Source organism: Trachypithecus francoisi, unplaced genomic scaffold, assembly GCF_009764315.1.
Source record: "Trachypithecus francoisi isolate TF-2019V2 unplaced genomic scaffold, Tfra_2.0 Lachesis_group17, whole genome shotgun sequence".
NCBI classification, from domain to species: domain Eukaryota; kingdom Metazoa; phylum Chordata; class Mammalia; order Primates; family Cercopithecidae; genus Trachypithecus; species Trachypithecus francoisi.
In genome coordinates, this window is record NW_022681462.1 from 21,156,634 (window position 1) to 21,176,932 (window position 20,299).

The 20,299-nt window shown below is 47.3% G+C and overlaps 1 protein-coding gene across 2 annotated transcripts in view; it reads right to left on the minus strand.

Annotated features, from left to right (window-relative positions):
* The window catches only part of ADD2 (adducin 2), a 111,401-nt gene that overhangs the window by 7,814 nt on the left and 83,288 nt on the right, over positions 1 to 20,299 (minus strand). For both annotated transcript variants that reach the window (XM_033175008.1, XM_033175009.1), the window contains exons 10-15: positions 19,809 to 19,985; positions 14,344 to 14,601; positions 13,106 to 13,225; positions 12,146 to 12,235; positions 10,021 to 10,168; positions 8,225 to 8,353 (exon numbers count right to left, since the gene is read on the minus strand). In XM_033175008.1, the coding sequence (XP_033030899.1) occupies positions 8,225 to 8,353; positions 10,021 to 10,168; positions 12,146 to 12,235; positions 13,106 to 13,225; positions 14,344 to 14,601; positions 19,809 to 19,985 (922 nt within the window). The remainder of the gene's footprint in view (positions 1 to 8,224; positions 8,354 to 10,020; positions 10,169 to 12,145; positions 12,236 to 13,105; positions 13,226 to 14,343; positions 14,602 to 19,808; positions 19,986 to 20,299) is intronic.

The window sequence follows — 20,299 nt, forward strand, 5'->3', positions numbered from 1 at the left end:
GAACACAGTACCATGGTGGGTATACCTCGGCTTACCAACTTCCGGTTCAGTTTCTTCTCACCAAGGGAACTGAAAGGAGTGTGTGTGAGTGAGCGTGTGTGAGGGTGTGCAAGTGTGTGTGTGAGGGTGTGCAAGTGTGTAAGTGAGCGTGTGTGAGGGTGTGCAAGTGTGTGTGTGAGAGTGGGCAGGTTGTGTGTGGTGTGTGTGTGTAAGTTTGAGTATGCAAGTGAGTTTGTTTGCCATGAGTGTGTGTGAGCATGAGTGTGTGATGTGTGTGGTGTGGGCATGTGCAAACCAGTGTGTGTGACAGTGAGTGGTATATGAGTGTGGGAGTGAGCGTCTACAAATGTCTTTGTGTGTGCAAGTGAGTACACATGAGCATATGCGAGGACGTGAATGTGAGTGAGCATGTCACACACCTGTGTGGTGCATGTGTGATGGGCACATATGAATGCAGTGTGTGTGTGTTGCCACATCACAAGAAGGAAACTGGCGTGCTGGGGTGTATGAGATCGTGGGTGATGCAGAAGGTATAGTCAGTGTTACAGAGAGAGTGAGTGAAGGACTCAGTATTAGGAAAAGCCTGGAGTCTTAACAGGGGTGAAGTCTGGGGAAGTGCATGGTTACATGGAGGCTGGGACAGAGTAGGGTAACTTGTGGACAGTTAGAGTGGACTAGTGAACTACCTGGGCCAGATCTCCCTGTAACAAAGTCTTCATAACTCCTGACACTGCTGGGCAAGTCAAAGTGCCCTTCCAGACCACTGTGGAGCACCAGCTCCCTCTTGGTAGCAAAGACTTTGGCCACTGCTCCCAGTCTTCCCACTGCCCAGCCCATGTTCTGTCATCCTCATCCAGCCTCCTCTCCCGTTCTGCCACGTAATCCTGTGGCCATCACCTGGCAGTACTCTTAAGTGCCATAAACCAGGCTGGACACAACCATCTCTCTGTCCACTCTCCTATTCCCACTTCGCCTGCTTTTTGCCATATCAAGCTGCCGGTCCCCGGACCTCTCACTATCATCCCAGCCCATTCCCCTCTGGAAGGCCCTTCTCTCTCCTCTGTGTCCCCAGCCTTCACTCCATATAATGAATCAGCTTGAGTGTTACTTCTTCCTTCAAGTCTCTCCTGATCCTCATTCCCACTTCCAGGTAGAGTTTATCACTCCTTCCTTTCTGCCTCTGCTTTCTAAACTTCCATCCTAGCAACTTCAAAACGATTACGTATTTTTTTTTTTTTTTTTTTCCCTGAGACGGAGTCTTGCTCTGTCACCCAGAGCCGGAGTGCAATGGCGGGATCTCAGATCACTGCAATCTCTGCCTCCCAGGTTCAAGCAATTCTCCTGCCTCAGCCTCCCAAGTAGCTGGGATTACAGGTGCCCACCACGATGCCCAGCTAATTTTTGTATTTTTAGTAGAGATGGGGTTTTGTCATGTTGGCCAGGATGGTCTCGAGCTCCTGACCTCATGATCTGCCCACCTCGGCCTCCCAAAGTGCTGGGATTACACACATGAGTCACTGCGTCCAGCCCACACTTATTTTTTATGCCTATCTCCTCCCCCTTATAAACTGAAATAAATTAGGGCAAAACTGTGTCTAATGACCTATGTTACTAGCTCACAGAAGGCACTAGAAAAGGTCTGTGGAATCCATGAATGGTTGAAGGCATGAGCAAATAAATGAATATATGGATGGATTTATTCTAACCAAGCTAATACCATCACCTAATCTTTTCTTGTCTATCCCAGCCTGAGCCTTCTAAGCTGAACTGGATCCACTCATGTAAATGAGCACCAGCCTTGAGTGCTGGCCTTTGTCTCCTCTACCTACTGCTCTGGTCTTCCCTCTCATCTTCCTTGGCTATCCATGGCTCTGCAACTTCAACCTAGACCCTCACTGCAGGGCCTTCACTTGAATGACACATCAGGATGCATTTCTCAAGCTTGACCCTTGGCGCTCTCCTCTGAGATGGTTTGGGCACTTGCCTTCTAGCTCCATGAAGACAACTATGGATAAGAGGGGCTCCCACTTTCTGTCCAAGTGTCATTTCCTGCCTGGTAGCAACAAGTATCCTCACTCCAATGGCATCCTTCAACCATGCCCCTCATCCATGTCCCTTTGCCCATACCTGCCCTGCTGTCAACCTAAGCAACAGCCTTAGTCCCTGTTGTGTGTCTAGTTTAGGAGAGCAACACTCAAGGTTCTTCTCACCATGTAGAAAGTGGGGGCGACAGATAGTGCATCTGCCATGATTCAGAGAGGTTCCACATCATGAATTGTTTGAGGAGTCATGACAAATGGAAAATGGGGCTTAGAGGAGCCAGGTTCCTAACTAAGGTCATTACTCCCTCAACTACAGAGTCAGAGACCACTGGAGGGTTCCACTGGCCAAGAGAAGGGACAGGGCTCCAGAAATCAACATGTGTTAGGCCCCTGGAAAGTACTGAGGACAGGCTCTGACAGCCTAGACCCCTACTCTGTCAACAGGTTGAAGACCAGGCTGGGAGAGGCCCCAGGAACTAGGGTCAGATGGGAACTCACCTTCTAGCCTCTTCTAAGAAGAACCTCTGACTTTGTCTCCTGAATGGGGGGAACTTGGAGCTCTGGGAATAGGGGATATTCTGGGAGTGAGTAGAGTGGGACAGAAGCTGGAAAATGGGGGCTGTGTCCAATGATGGTGACTGGAAAGCTGGGGGAGAGACAGGAGGCATTGGGAGAACAGGTGGCAGGAGCAAGACTAGACTCGGAAGTCAGGGCCCACACCCAGACCCTGTGGGTTGGGAGACAAAGGACTAAAAGGCTTCTAGAGGCTGGAAGAGGAGGGGGGCTTCTGTGGGAGGCACAGAGCTGGTTTGGACACTCTGCCTCTCCAACTTGATTTCTCACTAGCCCACAGCCTCCAACCACTGGCTGTCTCTTGGCCACCAATGAACATGTGGTGGTTAATTTTAATGTGTCAACTTGACTGGCTAAGGGATGCCCACAGAGTTGGTAAAACAATACTTCTGGGTGTGTCTGTGAGGGTGCTTCTAGAAGAGATTAGCATTTTTGGGGGGCGGGGGATGGAATTTCGTTCAAACTCCGCCTCCTAGGTTCAAGCGATTCTCCTGCCTCAGCCTCCCGAGTAGCTGGGATTACAGGTGCATGCCACCACGCCCAGCAAATTTTTGTATTTTTAGTACGGACAGAGTTTCACCATGTTGGCCAGGCTGATCTCAAACTCCTGACCTCAGGCGATCTACCAGCCTCAGCCTCCCAAAGTGCTAGGATTACAGACATGAGCCACCGCGCCCGTCCAGGATTAGCATTTGAATCAGTAGTCTGAATATAGAAGATCTGCCCTCACCAACATGGTTGGACACCATCCAATCTGTTTAGGGCCCTCTCACATAGAACCAAAAGGTGGAAGAAGGGCAAATTCTCTCTGTTCTTGAGCCGGGACACCCATCTTCTCCTGCCCTCAGGCTTAGAGCTCCTGGTTCTCAGGCCTCAGGCTCAGACTGAGTTACACCACTGACTGTCCTGTTCTCCAGCTTAGAGACAACATACTCTTCAGCCTCCATAATCACATGAGGCAATTCCCCTAGGGAGTCTCTTCTTATCCCTCTACATATCCTGTTGGTTCTGTTTCTCTGGAGAACCCTAATACAGTCCCCTTCCAGGAATGCCAGCTCCCCCAGCTTCCTAGGCACCACCCCTGCACAACCCATTCCACTCCTCTCTGCCGCTCCAAGCATGTACCTATCCAAGGTCTGGCTCAAGTCACACTGTATCTGGACAGCCTCCCCTGACATTGGACAATGAGCTCGCCTTCCTCTAAACCCACTGCTCATATATTCATTTTACACTTGCATGTGTCATTTATCTTTTTTTCTTTTGAGAGTCTATTCATCACCCAAGTACACTGTTCATGACAGAAACTCTGTCTTTTACTTCTCTGACAATCATCATGCAGCTCAGTGACAACATGTTCAAGCCATGTTTACTGCTGCTGACGTTTGTCAAGTGAGGCCAGATTGAAGGCTCAACAGAGGGTGCCTTGCATCAGCTCAGCCGCTGGGCTCTTCTGTGGCCATGCATTGGGGTAAAGACATGGAGAGGGAGTATGGACCTTGCATAACTGAAGGAGCAAGGCTGCCTTTCCTCCCTGGCCTGCTGACATCTCAGGCTCAAACACATGACCCCTTGCCTCAAGCCCCCCAGCTTTGAGAAGTCTTCTCTTTGCAGCAGAGAAGACACCAGTGGAGGGCCTAGAAACAGCATTTGCTGATGCACTTCTGAACACAAGGTCAATCTGACAGATCCTGACTTACATTCCAAAAGCATGGAGAATTGGTCGCTGCCATGTACTGCTTTTATTTCCCTGTTGAAACGGCAGTGCCATACCATTGCATAGAGAGGTCATAGAGAGATTCATTAAAGACCTTGAAAAAAAAAAAAACCATGTTCTATGTTGACACAAAGGCTGAGCACTCATGCAGCAACAGTCAAAAAGGCCCAAAGGTGCTCAAAGAACAGAGCACAAAGGAAGAAGAGCAACAAGCTGAGCTGCCCATGGCTGACCATTGAGCTGGATGCTGGCTACGCAGAGAGGTTTGCAACAGAGTTTCTGTCTGGGTTTAAATTCTCAAACATCAGTGTCTGAAAGAATCACCCAGAGAGCTTGTGAAAATGCAGCTTCCTAGTGTTGTCCTCACAATAAACTGAAACAGAAGGTGGGCCAAGAAATAGAAATTTTTAACAAGTCCCCAGGTAATTCTGATACAAAAGGCCCACTGGCCACACATTGAGAAACGTAAGTTTAGAATGCTATGCTTTCTGCGATTTTTACTTACCCCCCAAAACTGAGAGTACCACTGATAAAAAAGAAAGTAGAGCTTCTCATAAATGGATGCAGTGGACTCTGTGCCTCCCATCCACTCACCACAGCTGGGATATAAATGTTCCTCTAAGTACCCAAATATACTTTCAGTAGCTGGTACAGCTTGTGTGCACATATGACCCTAATGAACCATCCCTCCGGGTATCCACACTGAATCTGGGCTGGCCCTGTGGCTGGCAAAACCAATAGAATGCAGTGGAGGTGCCACAGAGCAGGCCTCAGGCCAAAGACTTAAGAAGGCCTAGCAACTTCTATTTTCACAGTTTTGGGAGCCTTATATCAAACATGTATAAAGTCCAACTACCCTGATGGAAAACATGTAGAGAGGCCACATGGGTGGGTCCTGAGACCACACAGAGGGAGAGAGAGAGAGACAGAGAGACAGACAGACAGACAGACAGACGCCCAGCCATCTCAGTGTCCCAGCTGAGCCCAGCCTTCTAGCTGCCCCTGCTGAGGTACCAGGCATGTAAGTGCACCATCTTGGAATTTCCAGCTTAGTCAAGTTCCCTACTGACTGTAGCCCTCCGTGGATATCACATTGATCAGAAATCATCCAGCTAAGCCCCATCAACCCCAGTCAACCCACAAAAGAACCAGTTCCCATAATACTAGTTCTTATTCTTCACCATGACTTAACCAAATATTATTGCTGCATCACAAACCACCCTAAAACTTAGTGGCTTCAAACATCAAGTGCTGTATTAGCTCTTACAATTTGGAGAACATGGTAGATAAAAAGGACTAACTTACGTAAAGCATGTTACAAAGTACTTTTATATTCAGTAGCTCATTTTATCCTGACAACATGCTGTGGGTTAGGAAAGGCAAAGATTCATGTTATTCCCGTCCAGCAGTGTTTTTAAATGACTTCTTTGAGATGGCTACATTAGTTAGTGGCAGAGCTGATCATGTGATGTCAAATACAGGGCTATTTCTTTGCAAGCATAGCCAGTTGTCCTGAGGGTTCAGCAGAGGATAAGGTGAGCTGGGACAAGGTCCAAAAGGAGCTAAAGAGAAGGTGATAGCACAGATGGCCAGATGCAAAGGCTCTCTTTGATGGCAAGCCTTCAGAGAGGCTGATGGGGTAGGAGTCAGGTAGACAGATGAGGAGTGACACTGAGGTGACTCAGCATAAGAGGATTTGAGGTCATGGTAGCAAATGGTTGGAAAAAGCCATCCCCGATCTGATGGGTGGGCTAGATGTGAAATAGCAGAGACTTGCATGGTGGGTCAGCTCTGTCTGCCTAGGAGCTGGGCAAGCCTGTGAGGAGCCCGGCCAAGGCTTCACACCAGGCTCCCCACCCAACTACAGCTTGTGTCCTCGTCATGCAGGGTCTGCTCCAAAGTGCCATGCTCACTAGCTCTGTCTGTTACAGGAAGTGGGTTATGGGAAGTGTCTTCAAGACAACTCTTCTAACAACTCAACAGTGGGCCCCTCCAGGGGAAGAATGAAAAATCCTGCTATAGGGTATAAAATGTCAGGCAGTGGGTAAACAGCTATCCCACCCACTGCACGCCCCTCCTGGCCCTTGTCCCACTCCTCCATGAGCCTCCTCTCCTGCCCTGGATTTCCTTCCTGCAGCTGGAACACATGTCCTGAAGACCCTAGCAGACCAGGCCCTCTATGCATCCTTATAGCGCAGTTCAGGCTCTAGCCCAAAACCTAGATGAGGCAACAGGCTCCTTCAAGGTGCCTGTGCATTAGGAAGAGTGAGCGCCTGAGAGCCATAAGCACTCTACCACCGGGAGTGCCTGAGAGCTGGCCCTACTGCCTGCAAACTCTTGGGAGCTTGTTGCTTCTGGGCGTGTGTGCTTGTGTGTTTGTGTATGTGTGTGGCCTATGTGTGTATATCCACATCTCCCATAGAGAAGCCTAATCCATGCATAGTGCATGTGGAATTGGCCATGAATTTTACAGCCAGAAAACTTCCCAAAGGCAGAGTTGTGAGTCGCAAAAGAAAAACATGGGGAGAAATCTATTTCTTTTGGAGAAAAAAAAAAAAAATCCTCCCTCCCCCATTGCAAGGGTTGCGGTGAGTTAGTAAACAGCCTCTCTATACTTACTACAGAGACAAGTATTCAGAATCGGAGGAAACTCCTTTGATGAAGGCACAAATGGGAAGAGAAAGGAAGACGTTGTGGAGACAGGTTGACAACACCACGGTGAGACACAATGAACACAACAGTTGGGGGACATCCACTTGGGCTCTGGCCTCAAGCAGACGGGTTTCCTCTGGCAACGCTTCATATGAGGCAGTAGTTTGCTTGTGGAGGGAGCACAGGGTTGGAGATTCTATTGGAATCCACATGTGTGGCCGTTCTATCCCAGAGGGAGAAGATTCCAATAGGCCACCATATTGCTGCTCTCTGGATAGTAGGACGGCTCTGTCTGGTGGGGGTCTCCAGGGGACCTGGGATGGAGTGTTCATGCCCTGGAGTGATTCCAGGAGCTCAGTAAAGATACTTTTATGATTTAGGTGGCCAGGAACTATAATTCTTATCCACTTTATGTATATTATTAACCATAACCATAATTGCATCTTAAATTATTTAAGTCCTGCTTTTACTCTTTCAAAGTATGTTTTCACCTACATTTCCCTTATACATGTATGAAAAGGGAATATATTAGGGGCCCTATCTGACAGTCAATGAAACTGAGGCACAGAGATGCTATCTGATTTGCTAAAATTAGCAGTTATTACTAGTTAGCAGTTCAGTTGGGCCTAGAACTCAGTTCTTGAAGCTAGTATCTCTCTACTGAAGCTGTTTTCAACCTGGACCACACTTTAGAGATATGAAAACTCCAGGCTGTACTCCTCACCCACCTGACTCAAGACTTTTCTGAGTTTTCCTTAACTCAGAAAAGCTGGGAGTGGGATCAAGCCTGTTAAAGCTCCAGGTGATTCCAATGTGCCGCTAAGGTTGAGTATGACATCATTATCCTCACCTGGGAAATTTAGCCTCTCAGGCCACATCCCAGACTTAATGAGCAGAATCTTCAGTTTCACAAGATCCCCACATGGTCCCTATACACGTTAAAGTCTGAGAAAGGGGCTAGTGCATCTGGAAAGGCCTAACAGCCACAGCCAGGTCTGAGTTGAGGCAAGGAGCCGGGGGCCACTTATTCTTCATTGCTTACACTGGGTTTAAGCTGCAAGGTGTAGTGTTATAGCTTGTGAGTGAAACAACAGGAAACTCGATAACCCCTATTTCTGATTCCCTAGAAATAGCAGAGGGGAAAGATTTTCAGATTGGGGCAACACGGGCGGAAGGCAGGGCACCTTCCCAACCTGCAGATGCACCCCTCTCCCTCCCTCCCAGCCTGCTCAGCTGGACTCACCCTCTAAAGACTTGGAAGGAGAGACTAAAGGGCTCTTTGTCTCTGCCTCCTTCGCTGGGCTCTGCACCGGAGAAGCAGGTGCAGACTTTGCAGGTGAGCCAGGCTCTTCTGGGGCAGTTTCTTTCTCTCCTGAAAAAAAACAGAAAACCGCCTCAGGATAGAGGTCAAATAGAGAAGAGATGGGCAAGGAAATAAAGCCTTCTAAAAATTACTGTTTTCTATGTGGTCATCAGTCCTTCTGGCTGATAATTAACCTTCTGGCTCAAGTTAGCTGCTCCCCCTAACCTTTTTAGATTTCTGCTATTTCCCTGGGAAGGCCAATGGGAGAGGGTGGAGTCATGTTTCCTTCATCGAAACACACCTACCAATATGTTACTCCAGATGTGGAGGACAATACTGCAGGAGAACTTGCACACGGCCGGACCAGAGCCTGGCTCTCATTCCTGTCTTGTCTCTGAAGAGAACCAGCCAGGAGCTTTATGTTGTGAGCACAGAGCACATCAACAGGTAAGAGGTGGACCCACAACCACCAACTCCCTTTATTTATTTTTTGCTGACTCCCCTTAAAAACACCCATGATTTCTTTGCATGTAACTATTGTTTAATTCATCAAATTTACATTTTCTGTCCAAGCAATCCCTAGGGATATAAAGTGCCATGTTCTTTTATTTGCTTTTTGGTTGGCACATTAGAGCCCCAAGCAAGCCAGCAAGGGATTTTTTGGTTTTTGTTGTTGTTGTTTGAGATGGAGACTCCCTCTGTCACCCAGGCTGCAGAGTAGTGGGTATGATCTCAGCTCACTGTAACCTCCACCACCTGGGTTCAAGCAATTCTCCTGCCACAGCCTCCTGAGTGGCTGAGATTACAGGTGTGCACCACCATGCCTGGCTAATTTTTGTATTTTTAGTCGAGACGGGGTTTCACCATGTTGGCCAGACTGGTCTCGAACTCCTGACCTCAAGTGATCCACCCGCCTCAGCCTCCCAAAGTGCTGGGACTACAGGCCATGCCTGGCCAACAAGGGTTTTTTTAAGTGCCTGCTTTGTGTCCAGGAAGGTGGCTGACTTGGGATGAGGAGGGGAGATGGTGGAAGACCCTGCCCTGAGGGCGTGACAGTCTAGCCCAGTGGACACAACCAAAAGCTGAATTATGTGTCTCAGACCCCAAGTGGTCAAGAAGCAAAGAGAAGGGGCAGCTCAATTTAGGGGAATAGAGAGGGTGAGAGGGTGGCCTTCCTAGCTGGAGAGGGGTTTGAGAGGAAGCCGGAAGTGTGGATGACTGACCAGGCTAGCCAAGAAGGGGAACCATGCCAGGAAGAGACAAAGGTAGGAACAAGGGCACATAAGCTACTGTGAGTGAATATTTGGGAGTCAACATGGAGAGATGGGCTTCACTCAAGATTCTGAAATAAAGGAGAAAAAGACATAAAGGTGTCAGCTGGTGGAGGGTTTTGATTGCCTGGCTAAAAGGCTTATACTAGACCTGGTGGGAAATAATAATGATGACTATGATCATTATTATAGCTAAAACTGATCTGGTGTTTACTGGCCTAAGCCATATTTCTAGGCACTTCTCTAAGCACATTACAAGTATTAACTCCTTTATGAGAGGGTCAAGTGACATCATGAAGGAACTGAGTAACTGTTAGGAACAGAGCAATGAAGGGCATTTTTGCGATCAATGGAACTACGGTAGATACATTCTTTGATGATAAGCAGGAAGGTCCTCTCTTGGTGGTCCTGAGCTCTCCCTCCACCCTGGGGACTTAGAAGCAAGGGTGCCTCAGGGTCATTTACCATCAAGTTCTAGTTTCTTCCTCTCCACCTCTTTCTTGTACTCCTCCAACTCCTGGTCAGTGAGTTGGCTGAAGGGGTTGGGCACCGTCTCCTCTGAATCATCTTTGGTATCCTCGTCGCCCTTGGACATCAGCTGGCTCTCTGTAGACTGAAAGTTAACCACAGAGTGTGTGTCGCTCTCTGAACGCCGCAGTTGGGGCGCAGGCCCCAGCTTCCTTTTAGATTCATGTGGCTGCAAGCGGTCTTGCTAGGGACAGCATGGCATGCAGCTCCTTGGAAACAGCTCAGGGCCTTGGGGTAGGGGTTGTTCATTTCTCCCCATTGCTACCTCACCCCTAGACCCAGATTTTTGCAACTGGCTGGATGAATATACGGGGTCCACAGTCTGCCCCTGAAATAAAATCAAAGGATGCTCCCAAGCAGAAGGAAGACACACCTTTATTGCAATCCCTTCTATGGACACTTCCAAGCCATCACTATGCAAATACAGTTGGTGGCCCAAAGGCAGTCAGCCAAAGCCCAGCAAGCATAGCATTGGCTCAAGCAAGCTTCATGCCAGCCATTCCCCACCACTGCCCTCCCCGCCCACCCCCACAGCAGTGCAAGCCACAACACACAGCATTAAGTTATATGCACAACACACAGCAGCTTCAGCGCTCTCAGTCCAAACTGTTAGTCCTGTTTCGCACACAGTTGTAAGTGACAAAGGGGCCAAGGTTCCTGAGTCTCAGATCTTCAACCTGCCTGTACCGCAGGTCCCTGCAGGGATACTGGCAAAATCACTGGGTCTTGCCACCTCTGTGGAGCCCCTGGCTCTAAGGAGCTGACCAGCCGGCCCTTGCATAAGCTTCAGGAATTCTTTGACCCCTCTAGCCCAAGATAGGGACTAAAATTCAGACTCCACAGCCCTTTTTCCTAATTCAGCATCCTCATCTTGGCCTTTGAGGACACAGCGCTCTGAAGCTGAGGAGCAAAGAGAGTGAAGCCAAAGGGAGGTGAGCGGTGAGCCTGGAGCCTGCCAGTCCTCCCTGCCCTGGCCTGCCAGGTCTTCTGGCCCCTGGGCCCCTTCCAAAAGGGAGGCCACAGCAGGCCTAATGTAGGGAATCATGGAGTCAACTGAGAATCCAAGACCAAAAACCCAAGAAGAGGGACTCTGAGAAGAGCACTTGGTATAAATGGCAGGGGAGATTTTTGTTTGTTTTTTAAGTTTTGCTTATTGTACTAAACTCTCACCTCCCCCCAGAACATGGCTATTCCTATCCTTGACCCTACAGGATGTTCAGTATTCCCCATCTTGGCTGAGTTGGGGTTGGAGGGAGATAGGTATGATGATGCAACTTTTGCACTTCTCCTGCCAACGGGCACCCACCCTGTGGGATGCAGTCTTGATCTGAAATCACTGCATCATCACAATTTGCCCTTTAGAGAGGAACATTTCCTGTATTTCCCCGAGTTTTACTGCTAAGGAAAATGTCATGTCCATTGGTACCTTGCAAGGAGCAGCAGTGATTTCAAACACATGCCAGAATTCTGAACTTTACCCCTTTTGCTAAGCACTAGACAAAACACTGTTCTATCTCAAGCACAAAAACAATGACCATACTTTCTAACTCAATGTGGGTTTATGTGGGCAATCTTGTCCCTTCCCATCCCTATAGGAGCATAGGTCTTGTCTACATGCCCCTCTCTGTGGGTACGTGATCATTTTCCCAGAGCTCTGGCTGGATGGCATCATACCAGGCACAGAGGTCAGACACACTCAGGGCTGGGCACACCCGGGAGTCTCCAGCCCCAAGCCTGTGAGTCCCCACTTCATGGGGTAGTAAGGGAGGACAGAGTGGAGTTCCATGGCAGGAGGTACGGAAGCTGGCCGCATCACTCCTGCGGGCAGGCTGGGCTGCTGTTCCCCTGCCCAGTGCCCACCAGGGCCATCAGACATTGTCCTCCCTGGTCCTCACAGCACCCCTGTGAGGTGGGCCTCCATTTTGCAGCAAGAGCACCGGCACCCAAGATCACAGGGGAAGGTGGGTATGAGGACTCAAGGGTCCTGCAGCCCAGCCCCAGGCACAGAAGACCCCGAAGGCAAACACGTTTCCCCGCCAGTCAGGGGCAGCCTCTGCTGTACCGGGCTTCGGCTCTTCTCAGCAATGACACTCGCCAGGAGCTGGGACTGAGGTCCCGCTGACTTCACATCTTGTCGGTTTTGTTCTCGAATCTGTGTGGAAAGGGGAGAGGGAGGGTGAGCTGGCTGTTCGGGGTCAGCGTGGAGTTTGGGAGGGGGCATACTGGTGTGCCTGGGGTCTGGAAAGGTCCTCCAGCGGTGTGGGAGCCCGTCTCCTGTCCTAATGCAATCCTTGCAGTCTAAGGGGGGGCCTCCAAGTCTGTTCCAGGGTGAATTAGCAATTTATGTAAAGCACCAGATTTTCATGAAACTAGAAGGAGCTGTAAACTATGACAAGTAAAATGAGGCACAGTTGATCCTAAGAAACCCATGAGGAATTTGTTTTAAATACAGATTCTAGGCACCCACCCCTTCCCACCATTGAATCAGAATGTCTGGGGAGAGGGGAGAGGGAAGGAGGGTGGTAGAGGTGGGTGACCCATGAATTTAAATTTTCACAAGTGCTGTAGGGTATCCAGGCCCACACACTGCAACACTATCCTGTGAGTGATCTGACCTGTTAGAGGTGCCTGCTACAACTGCAGTTTTAAAGTAACATTAAAAATATACGCAAGTGAACTGTCAGGCAAAGGTCCGGAAACAAACACAGTGATCTTGAAATATTGTAAATAAACCAAAAGGAAAATGGTAGAAAATTCATTAAAACTCAGTTTGTAGGCAGGCCTTTCAGACACAGCGGATGTGTAAACCAAGCCCCGCTCTCGGTAAAGGGTTATGGGACCACATGAGTATAGCACTTAGCACGACACCTGGGCCATGGTCAGTCAATGGTAGTTTCCCTCTCCTGTGAGGCATGTGAGAGGTCAGCGAGTCAGGCACATCCTGGGAACTCAGCTCCAGTTTGCGGGACTTGAGATCCCCAATGTGGGAGAAGAGAGAGTGGGATAAATGGCCTCCACTTACCTTGTTCCTCATCTCCAGCACTTCCTGGGGGTCGGTATAGAGAGGCACAAATTGGTTTGGGTTTTCGATGCGAATTGGCATGCCACTGCTGGATTTCTCCACCTCGTCCGCCTTCATCCACTGCACAAACACAAGGCCATGGGGCTGAGGTGAGGGAACAGGCCCATGCGTCCTCCCAGGTGGTCCACCCATGAGATCTGGGCCCAACGGCCTGCGTGGAAGGTCAGCAAGCCTACTCATAGACACTCTCTCTTCTTGGACATGTTTGATGTCTGTCTCCAGGAGCAGAGAAGGGCAACAGATGACCCAGTTACCAATGAAGGCCCTCAGGCCAAAGGTCGGCTATAAAGAACGTCCAAGAGTCGGGGTCAGAACCTTGGGAACCAGCTTTGACACACAGGCAACCATTTGGGCTTCAGTATTAGGCAACTTGATTTGAGTTTGGAGAGCTTCATATTGTTTGTTTGTTTATTTGTTTTTTGAGATGGAGTCTCCCTCTATTGCCCAGGCTGGAGTGCAGTGGCGCGATCTCAGCTCACTGCAAGCTCCGCCTCCTGGGTTCACGCCATTCTCCTGCCTCAGCCTCCTGCGTAGCTGGGACTACAGGCTAATTTTTTTGTAATTTTAGTAGAGATGGGGTTTCACCGTGTTAGCCAGGATGGTCTCCATCTCCTGACTTCGTGATCTGCCTGCCTCGGCCTCCCAAAGTGCTGGGATTACAGGCATGAGCCACGGTGGAGAGCTTCATATCGTTTCATGAAGAGCTATTCTGTTTGGCTATTGGCTACTTTTATGTTAATGAGAAATTGAGAGCCTGTGGGTGGGGAGAGGGAGAGAAAAGGTAATTTCATAGAAGTGGCTGTACAGCCCACCTCCTGGACTTGCATCAGATCTGAAGTCCCAATGTTAAATGCTCCTCCCTTGAATTTCCCAGAAGCCCCCTGTGGATGTGGGAGAAAGAAACAGAAACCAACTGGTTCTGCGTCATGTGCCTGGTCCAACTGCCTTCTGGAGAAATCTGCTCCTTAGATCCAAAAACTCAGGCAGAGGTCAAGGAAGAAGCGGTCAGGGGCTCAGTGGGTCTGAGCAGCTGCTCCCAGAGGCCAAACAGGAAGCCCAAAGAGGATGCCACTAACCTGGGGCAGGAGAGGTTTGTTCTGTTCCCGTTTTAAAGCTGCTTCATCCTGCAAATGCAGCCTGCCCCTCTCTGCCCGGGTCTATCCTGGGCTCCCCCTTACCGTGGTCTTGGGTCGGGGGCTGCCCATGCTCCTCTGGACCTCATCAGCCACATTGACCCGCAGGTAGGTGTTGGGCGTGTTGAGCCAGCGGGTCTTCTCCTTCTGCTGCTTCTGGGCATGCTGTCGCAGGGCGGGCACTGGGGCACCATCCTCCTCAAACACGAAGGCTGTGACCGTGGCTGGAATCTCTACCTCACTTTTGTGTTTGGTTTTCTCTTGAACAAAGGGGTGGCGGTACGTGTAGCCCGTTCTGTAGCCCTAAAAAGGACAAAAACAGAACCACTTATGGGGTGAGAAAAAAGGCCTGTACATGCACATACACGCGCACACACCTTTCCTTCCATCTACTTAAAGGACTCTTCATGTAAACCCAAATCTCCATTAAACAATCTAGGCTTTCCAGTCTTCTGGTATATTTCAGAACTGTTCCCTCCTCCTGGTCCCCCAGCCCCTCTCTTTCTCTTCCCCAACAAGTCCTCTGATCTGGGCTGAGACAATCCCTAGACCTTTGTGGACCAGACAGACAGAGCTCCTCATCCAAATGGAGCTAAAGATTTCCTCTGGTCCAGTGGCTCCCAGCCCTGGCAGCACACTGGAATCACTGGGGGAGCTTCACACAAACACTGACGCCTGGGCCCTGAGGCAGAGTTGCCCACTGAATCAGATCACGGTGTGGCCTGGGCTACAGGATCTTTAAAAGCTTCCCAGCTGATTTACCAGTCACCCCTCCTTTCCTTGACTCTGAAGCTTCTTAACAATTTCCTTCTAGGAACCCTGAAAGCAGACTCAAGAACATTGCTGTCTCTTAAGCAAGGCCACGTCCCTCAAAGCTGGAGCTGACTGCTTCTTGGAGAGAACAAACATTCTGGAATCTTGGCAGCTCTTGGAGCAATATTCAACTCTCCTTGTCTTCTTTTATTTTTAAATTAAAATGGCATTAAGGTATTTTTCTGATTATAAAAGAAACACAGATCCATGTAGAAAAATTAAGCGAAATTAAAAAATAAGGAAAAAACTGAATTTTATGCAAACTCCCACCCCAGAGACAACCACTAAAAACCTTTCCAGTCTTATCTCTATGCACACACATGTGTGTCCATGTATGTTTGATACTAGTAAAATGGCTATTTCCAATTACATATAATGGCTACTTAACTATTTTCCTTTGTAAATTGTTTATGTTCTCAGCCCATTTTTCTTTTTTTTTGTTTGAGACGGAGTCTCGCTCTGTCGCCCAGACTGGAGTGCAGTGGCCGGATCTCGGCTCACTGCAAGCTCCGCCTCCCGGGTTTACGCCATTCTCCTGCCTCAGCCTCCCGAGTAGCTGGGGCCCGCCACCTCACCCGGCTAGATTTTTTGTATTTTTTTTTTAGTGGAGACGGGGTTTCGCTGTGTTAGCCAGGATGGTCTCGATCTCCCAAAGTGCTGGGATTACAGGCTTGAGCCACCGCGCCCGGCCTCAGCCCATTTTTTCTATTGATGTTTCTCTTTTTCACATTGATTTGTAAGCTCTGTAAATTAAGAATATTAATTTTTTCACTATCATAGATGGTGAAAATATTTGCCTCCATACTTTGTCTTTTACCTTGTTTATGGTGGGGGAGTGGTTTATAGAAATGCATGTTTTGAATTGTTTAATATCATATCTATCAATATTTGTCATGACTGCAGACTTTTCTGCCGTGCTTGATAGGTCTTCCCTAACACAAGGGTATCAAAAACACAAATCTATGTTTTTTAATACCTCTATGAGTTCACTTTTTATGTTTACCATTTTGATAAACCAGGAATTTATCTTGTTGAAATAAATGAAGTAGCAATCTGCCTCAGTTTTCTTTCCCAGATGGCAAGTAGTCTATCTTTCCCCACTGATTTATAAAGTGCCTATTTTTCCTGTGTTAAATTCTCATATATTTTGGATCTATTTCTGGATTCTCTGAGCTGTTGCATTGTTTTGCACATCCATTCTGCTAGTGCCATGCCATTTAGTTGCTAAAGTTTTACCACACTTTATCATGGTGGAATTAGCACTCCTAATTACTTTTATTTTTGTAACATTGTCCTAGCCATCCTGAATTTCACATGAAAGGGCATTTTGTCAAGTCCTTGTACCTTCCCCCATTTTTGAAAGAAATCCATTGAGTTTACTGATTAATTTTGGGGAAGTAACGTCTTTACCCTATTGAAGCTTTCTAACCAAGAATAAATTATAGCTCTTCACTGACTTCGGGTTTTCTCTGATGTCTGTTAATAAAGTTTTATGGTTTTAAAAAATGGATTCTGCTTTTTAATATTTTATGATTGTACTCCATTTGCAAATAGGATTATTTTCTCCCATTATTATATTTTCAAAGTAGTTAATGTTAAAACACAAAAACTTCTAATTTTTGTATATATTTGCATAACTGACCACCTTAAACTGAAATCACCTTTACAAAATTATGACAGTAAGATAAGTAAGATATGACATGGCTGACTCTGTCTTGCTTCTAGCCTCACAAGCTGGCTGGCTTTGCTCATTCCTGGATGTGAGCCAAGCTAACTTCAGGAGAAATTTAGTTTATAGTGTAAATGATGACAGCCCTTCCCAAAAACTAAACTGCCCTTGTAAAACTAATGAAAGATCACCAAGTTAGGAAGAGGAAAGGGGCCTGAATTTTCTAAGATGTAGGCATAGTTAAATAATTACCAGCCATTATTCTAGAGGTCACACGATTTACAACTTCCCCAGTTACTCCTGTAAATAATATCACTATCGTAGAACCTAAGATTGGTCTTTGGATATATCTTTTCAGGCTTTTGCATTTCTGACAACTGGGTGGCCCTGGGACTCGGTCAGTCCTGTGGCCCCACCCATAGGCAGACTCAGTGCATAAGTACCATATTCCACACTCCTATGACTGTATCCCCAACCAATCAGCAGCACCCACACCTTAGCCCTCTACCCACCAAACTATCTTTGAATCTTCCTGGCACAGTGGCTCACACCTGTAATTTCAGCACCTTGGGAGGCTGAGACAGATGGGTCACTTGAGCCCAAGAGTTTAAGACCAGGAATCTTTGAAAAACCCCCTTCGAAAAATTCCTAACCTCTGAGGCTTCAGTGAGATTGATTTGAGTCTATCTCCCGCATGGTGTGGCCAGGCTCGCATCAGTTAAACTCTTTCTTTACTGTAATGCCATGGTCTCTGTGAAATGATTTTGCTTATGTAATGGGCAGGAAGAACCCATCAGGTGGTTATAAAAGTATTCTCATTATTTCTAATATTTTTTTCAGTTGATTTTTTTTGGACTTTATAGGCATGTAACCACATTATCTGTAAATAATAATTTCCTTTCCTCTTTTTTTTTTTTTTGAGACAGAGTCTCGCTCTGCTGCCCAGGCTGGAGTGCAGTGGTGCGATCTCGGCTCACTGCAAGCTCCGCCTCCCGGGTTCACACCATTCTCCTGCCTCAGCCTCCCGAGTAGCTGGGACTACAGGTGCCCGCCACCATGCCTGGCTAATTTTTTGTATTTTTAGTAGAGACGGGGTTTCACCGTGTTAGCCAGGATGGTCTCGATCTCCTGACCTCATGATCCACCTGCCTCAGCCTCCCAAAGTGCTGGGATTACAGGCGTGAAAATATTTATACCTCTTATACTTCATTGCCTTGGATTGAATTCCAGTATTATTCTAGAATAGTATTAAATAATAGTGCTATGACCAAGAATAATTGTTTTGTTTAAAAGTTTAATAGGCACATGCCACCATGCCTGGCTATGTTTTGTATTTTTTGTAGAGACAGAGTCTTGCTAGGTTGCCCAGGCTGGTCTTGAACTCCTGGGCTCAAGCGATCCACCTGTCTCGGCCTCCCAAGGTGCTGAGATTACAGGAGTGAGCCACCATACTGGACAGATCAAAAGTTTTTATCCTTTGATGCTTCAATATCATGAAATACATTTAAAAGATTTATAGATTGGTATTATTAAGCCACCACTGAATTCTAAGAATGAGCCACCAGTTATTGTATATTATTATTCTACTATTAGGCTTGATACTATTTACTAGTTTTCATGCAGCATTTTTCATCAACGTTCAAAGAAAAATTCGTCTAATTATGTTACAATTATTATGGCTTAGTATTCTTTTTTCACTCCTCTCTGAAACAGTTTAAATAACAGAATTATCTGTGTCTTAAAGGTTGGAAAGAATTCTTGTATGAAACCATCTAGTCATGGTGCTTTCTTTAGGCAGAGATTACTCAGCATACAAATGTTAATGGGAGTTGTATTTTCACTGTGGATTGTACCTTTCATTATTATAAAGTGGCCCTCATGGTCAGCCTAGTAACAAAGTAGAGATGATTAGGAGGAATCGAAGGCAGGGAGAAATGTATTCATTACTGCAATAACCTTGACATGATAAAGAAGGCCCAAGATGGTAGCAGTGAGAATGAGAAAAATGAATCAGATGGAACGTTATAAACAGAGTTCAGCTTTCACTTCTCTGAGCAATCTAAAAGTTACAGCCTCTTATGCAATTAGCTCCTCATTGCATATGCTTTCCTCTTGTTCCTGAATTGTCATCTGTTTATATCCCATATTATCAGCTAAATTGTTAGCCCTTAGAAGACGAAAGTATGTCTTAAAATTTTTTTTGTATCCTTTGAAGAGCCAGCCCACTCCCAGACACATGCTAGTTTAATTCATTACATGATTGATTAGTTCATTTATTCACTACAATAGGATATTGTTACAAAGGTGCTGCCTAGGATTAAGAAAATTAGTAGTATTATGTGTTTTCTGCATTAAAAGTCATGAAATGAACAGAAAGACAAAATTAACTATATAAAAGATATGAGCAAAGCCCCAGGATAAGATAGGCTCTGTGTCCTGGTTTTTACTGGACTATGACCTTTTTTGTTTTTTGAGACAGAGTCTCACTCTGTCACCCAGACTAGAGTGCAGTGGCACAATCTCAGCTCACTGCAACCTCCGCCTCCCGGGTTCAAGCAATTCTCCTGCCTCAGCCTCCCGAGCAGCTGGGACTACAGGCATGTGCCACCAAGCCCAGCTAATTTTTTGTATTTTTTTTTTTTTTTCAGTAGAGCCGGGGTTTCACTGCATTAGTCAGGCTGGTCTCAATCTCCTGACCTCGTGATCTGCCTGCCTCGGCCTCCCAAAGTGCTGGGATTACAGGTGTGAGCCATTGCGCCCGGCCTAGACTACAACTTTTCATAGAGGACTCTGCAAATATGACAACATCCACAGCACTTAGTTGGTGGTGGCAAAGTCCACAGTTTACAAAAATTCAACTACTATTAGAATAACCACACATTCTCAATCAAATTTCCCATCAACGAGGCTTCAACAACCTAACTGTGATGCTGGCAGTTCTTGTGCCCTCCCGATGCCTTGTAATTCCTGGTTCCAGGGGGCTAAGCCTCAATGGACTGGCCTGGAAGGGCAATGTCAGCAGACTCACCAGGTTGTCCAGCATCCTCATGAGGGCCTCAAACTCGTGCTCCCCCAGCCGGCTCTTCTGCATAGGCCCAAAGGTGCTCCCGGCCCACTGCACAGAGCCCACCTCATGGGGCCGGTGCTTCTCCTGCTCCAGGAGGATGAGGTTCTCCACTCCCCCGGCACTGGACAGAGCCGACACCTGTAGCAAAGAGCAGAGAGCCCTCAGCCCATGTGCACATGAGTACCCTGCACTTATGTATGCTCCTATATGTGATGAGAGAGTGGGGAGTCACAGAGGAGAACTTAGAGGCCAAACTGAGAAAGAGCCACCCACCCTTGATAGGCATGCACCCATTTCCAAGAAAAGAGCTATTGGTTTATTTCCTGATGCCAGTTCTTAGAGATTATAAAGAAGGAAATAGCAAGCGTTAAACCTTAAGACTCAAACAAAACAGAGGACTGAAAGTTACCTGGGATACAGATTAACCTAGAATTGTGATTATATCTAGGGAG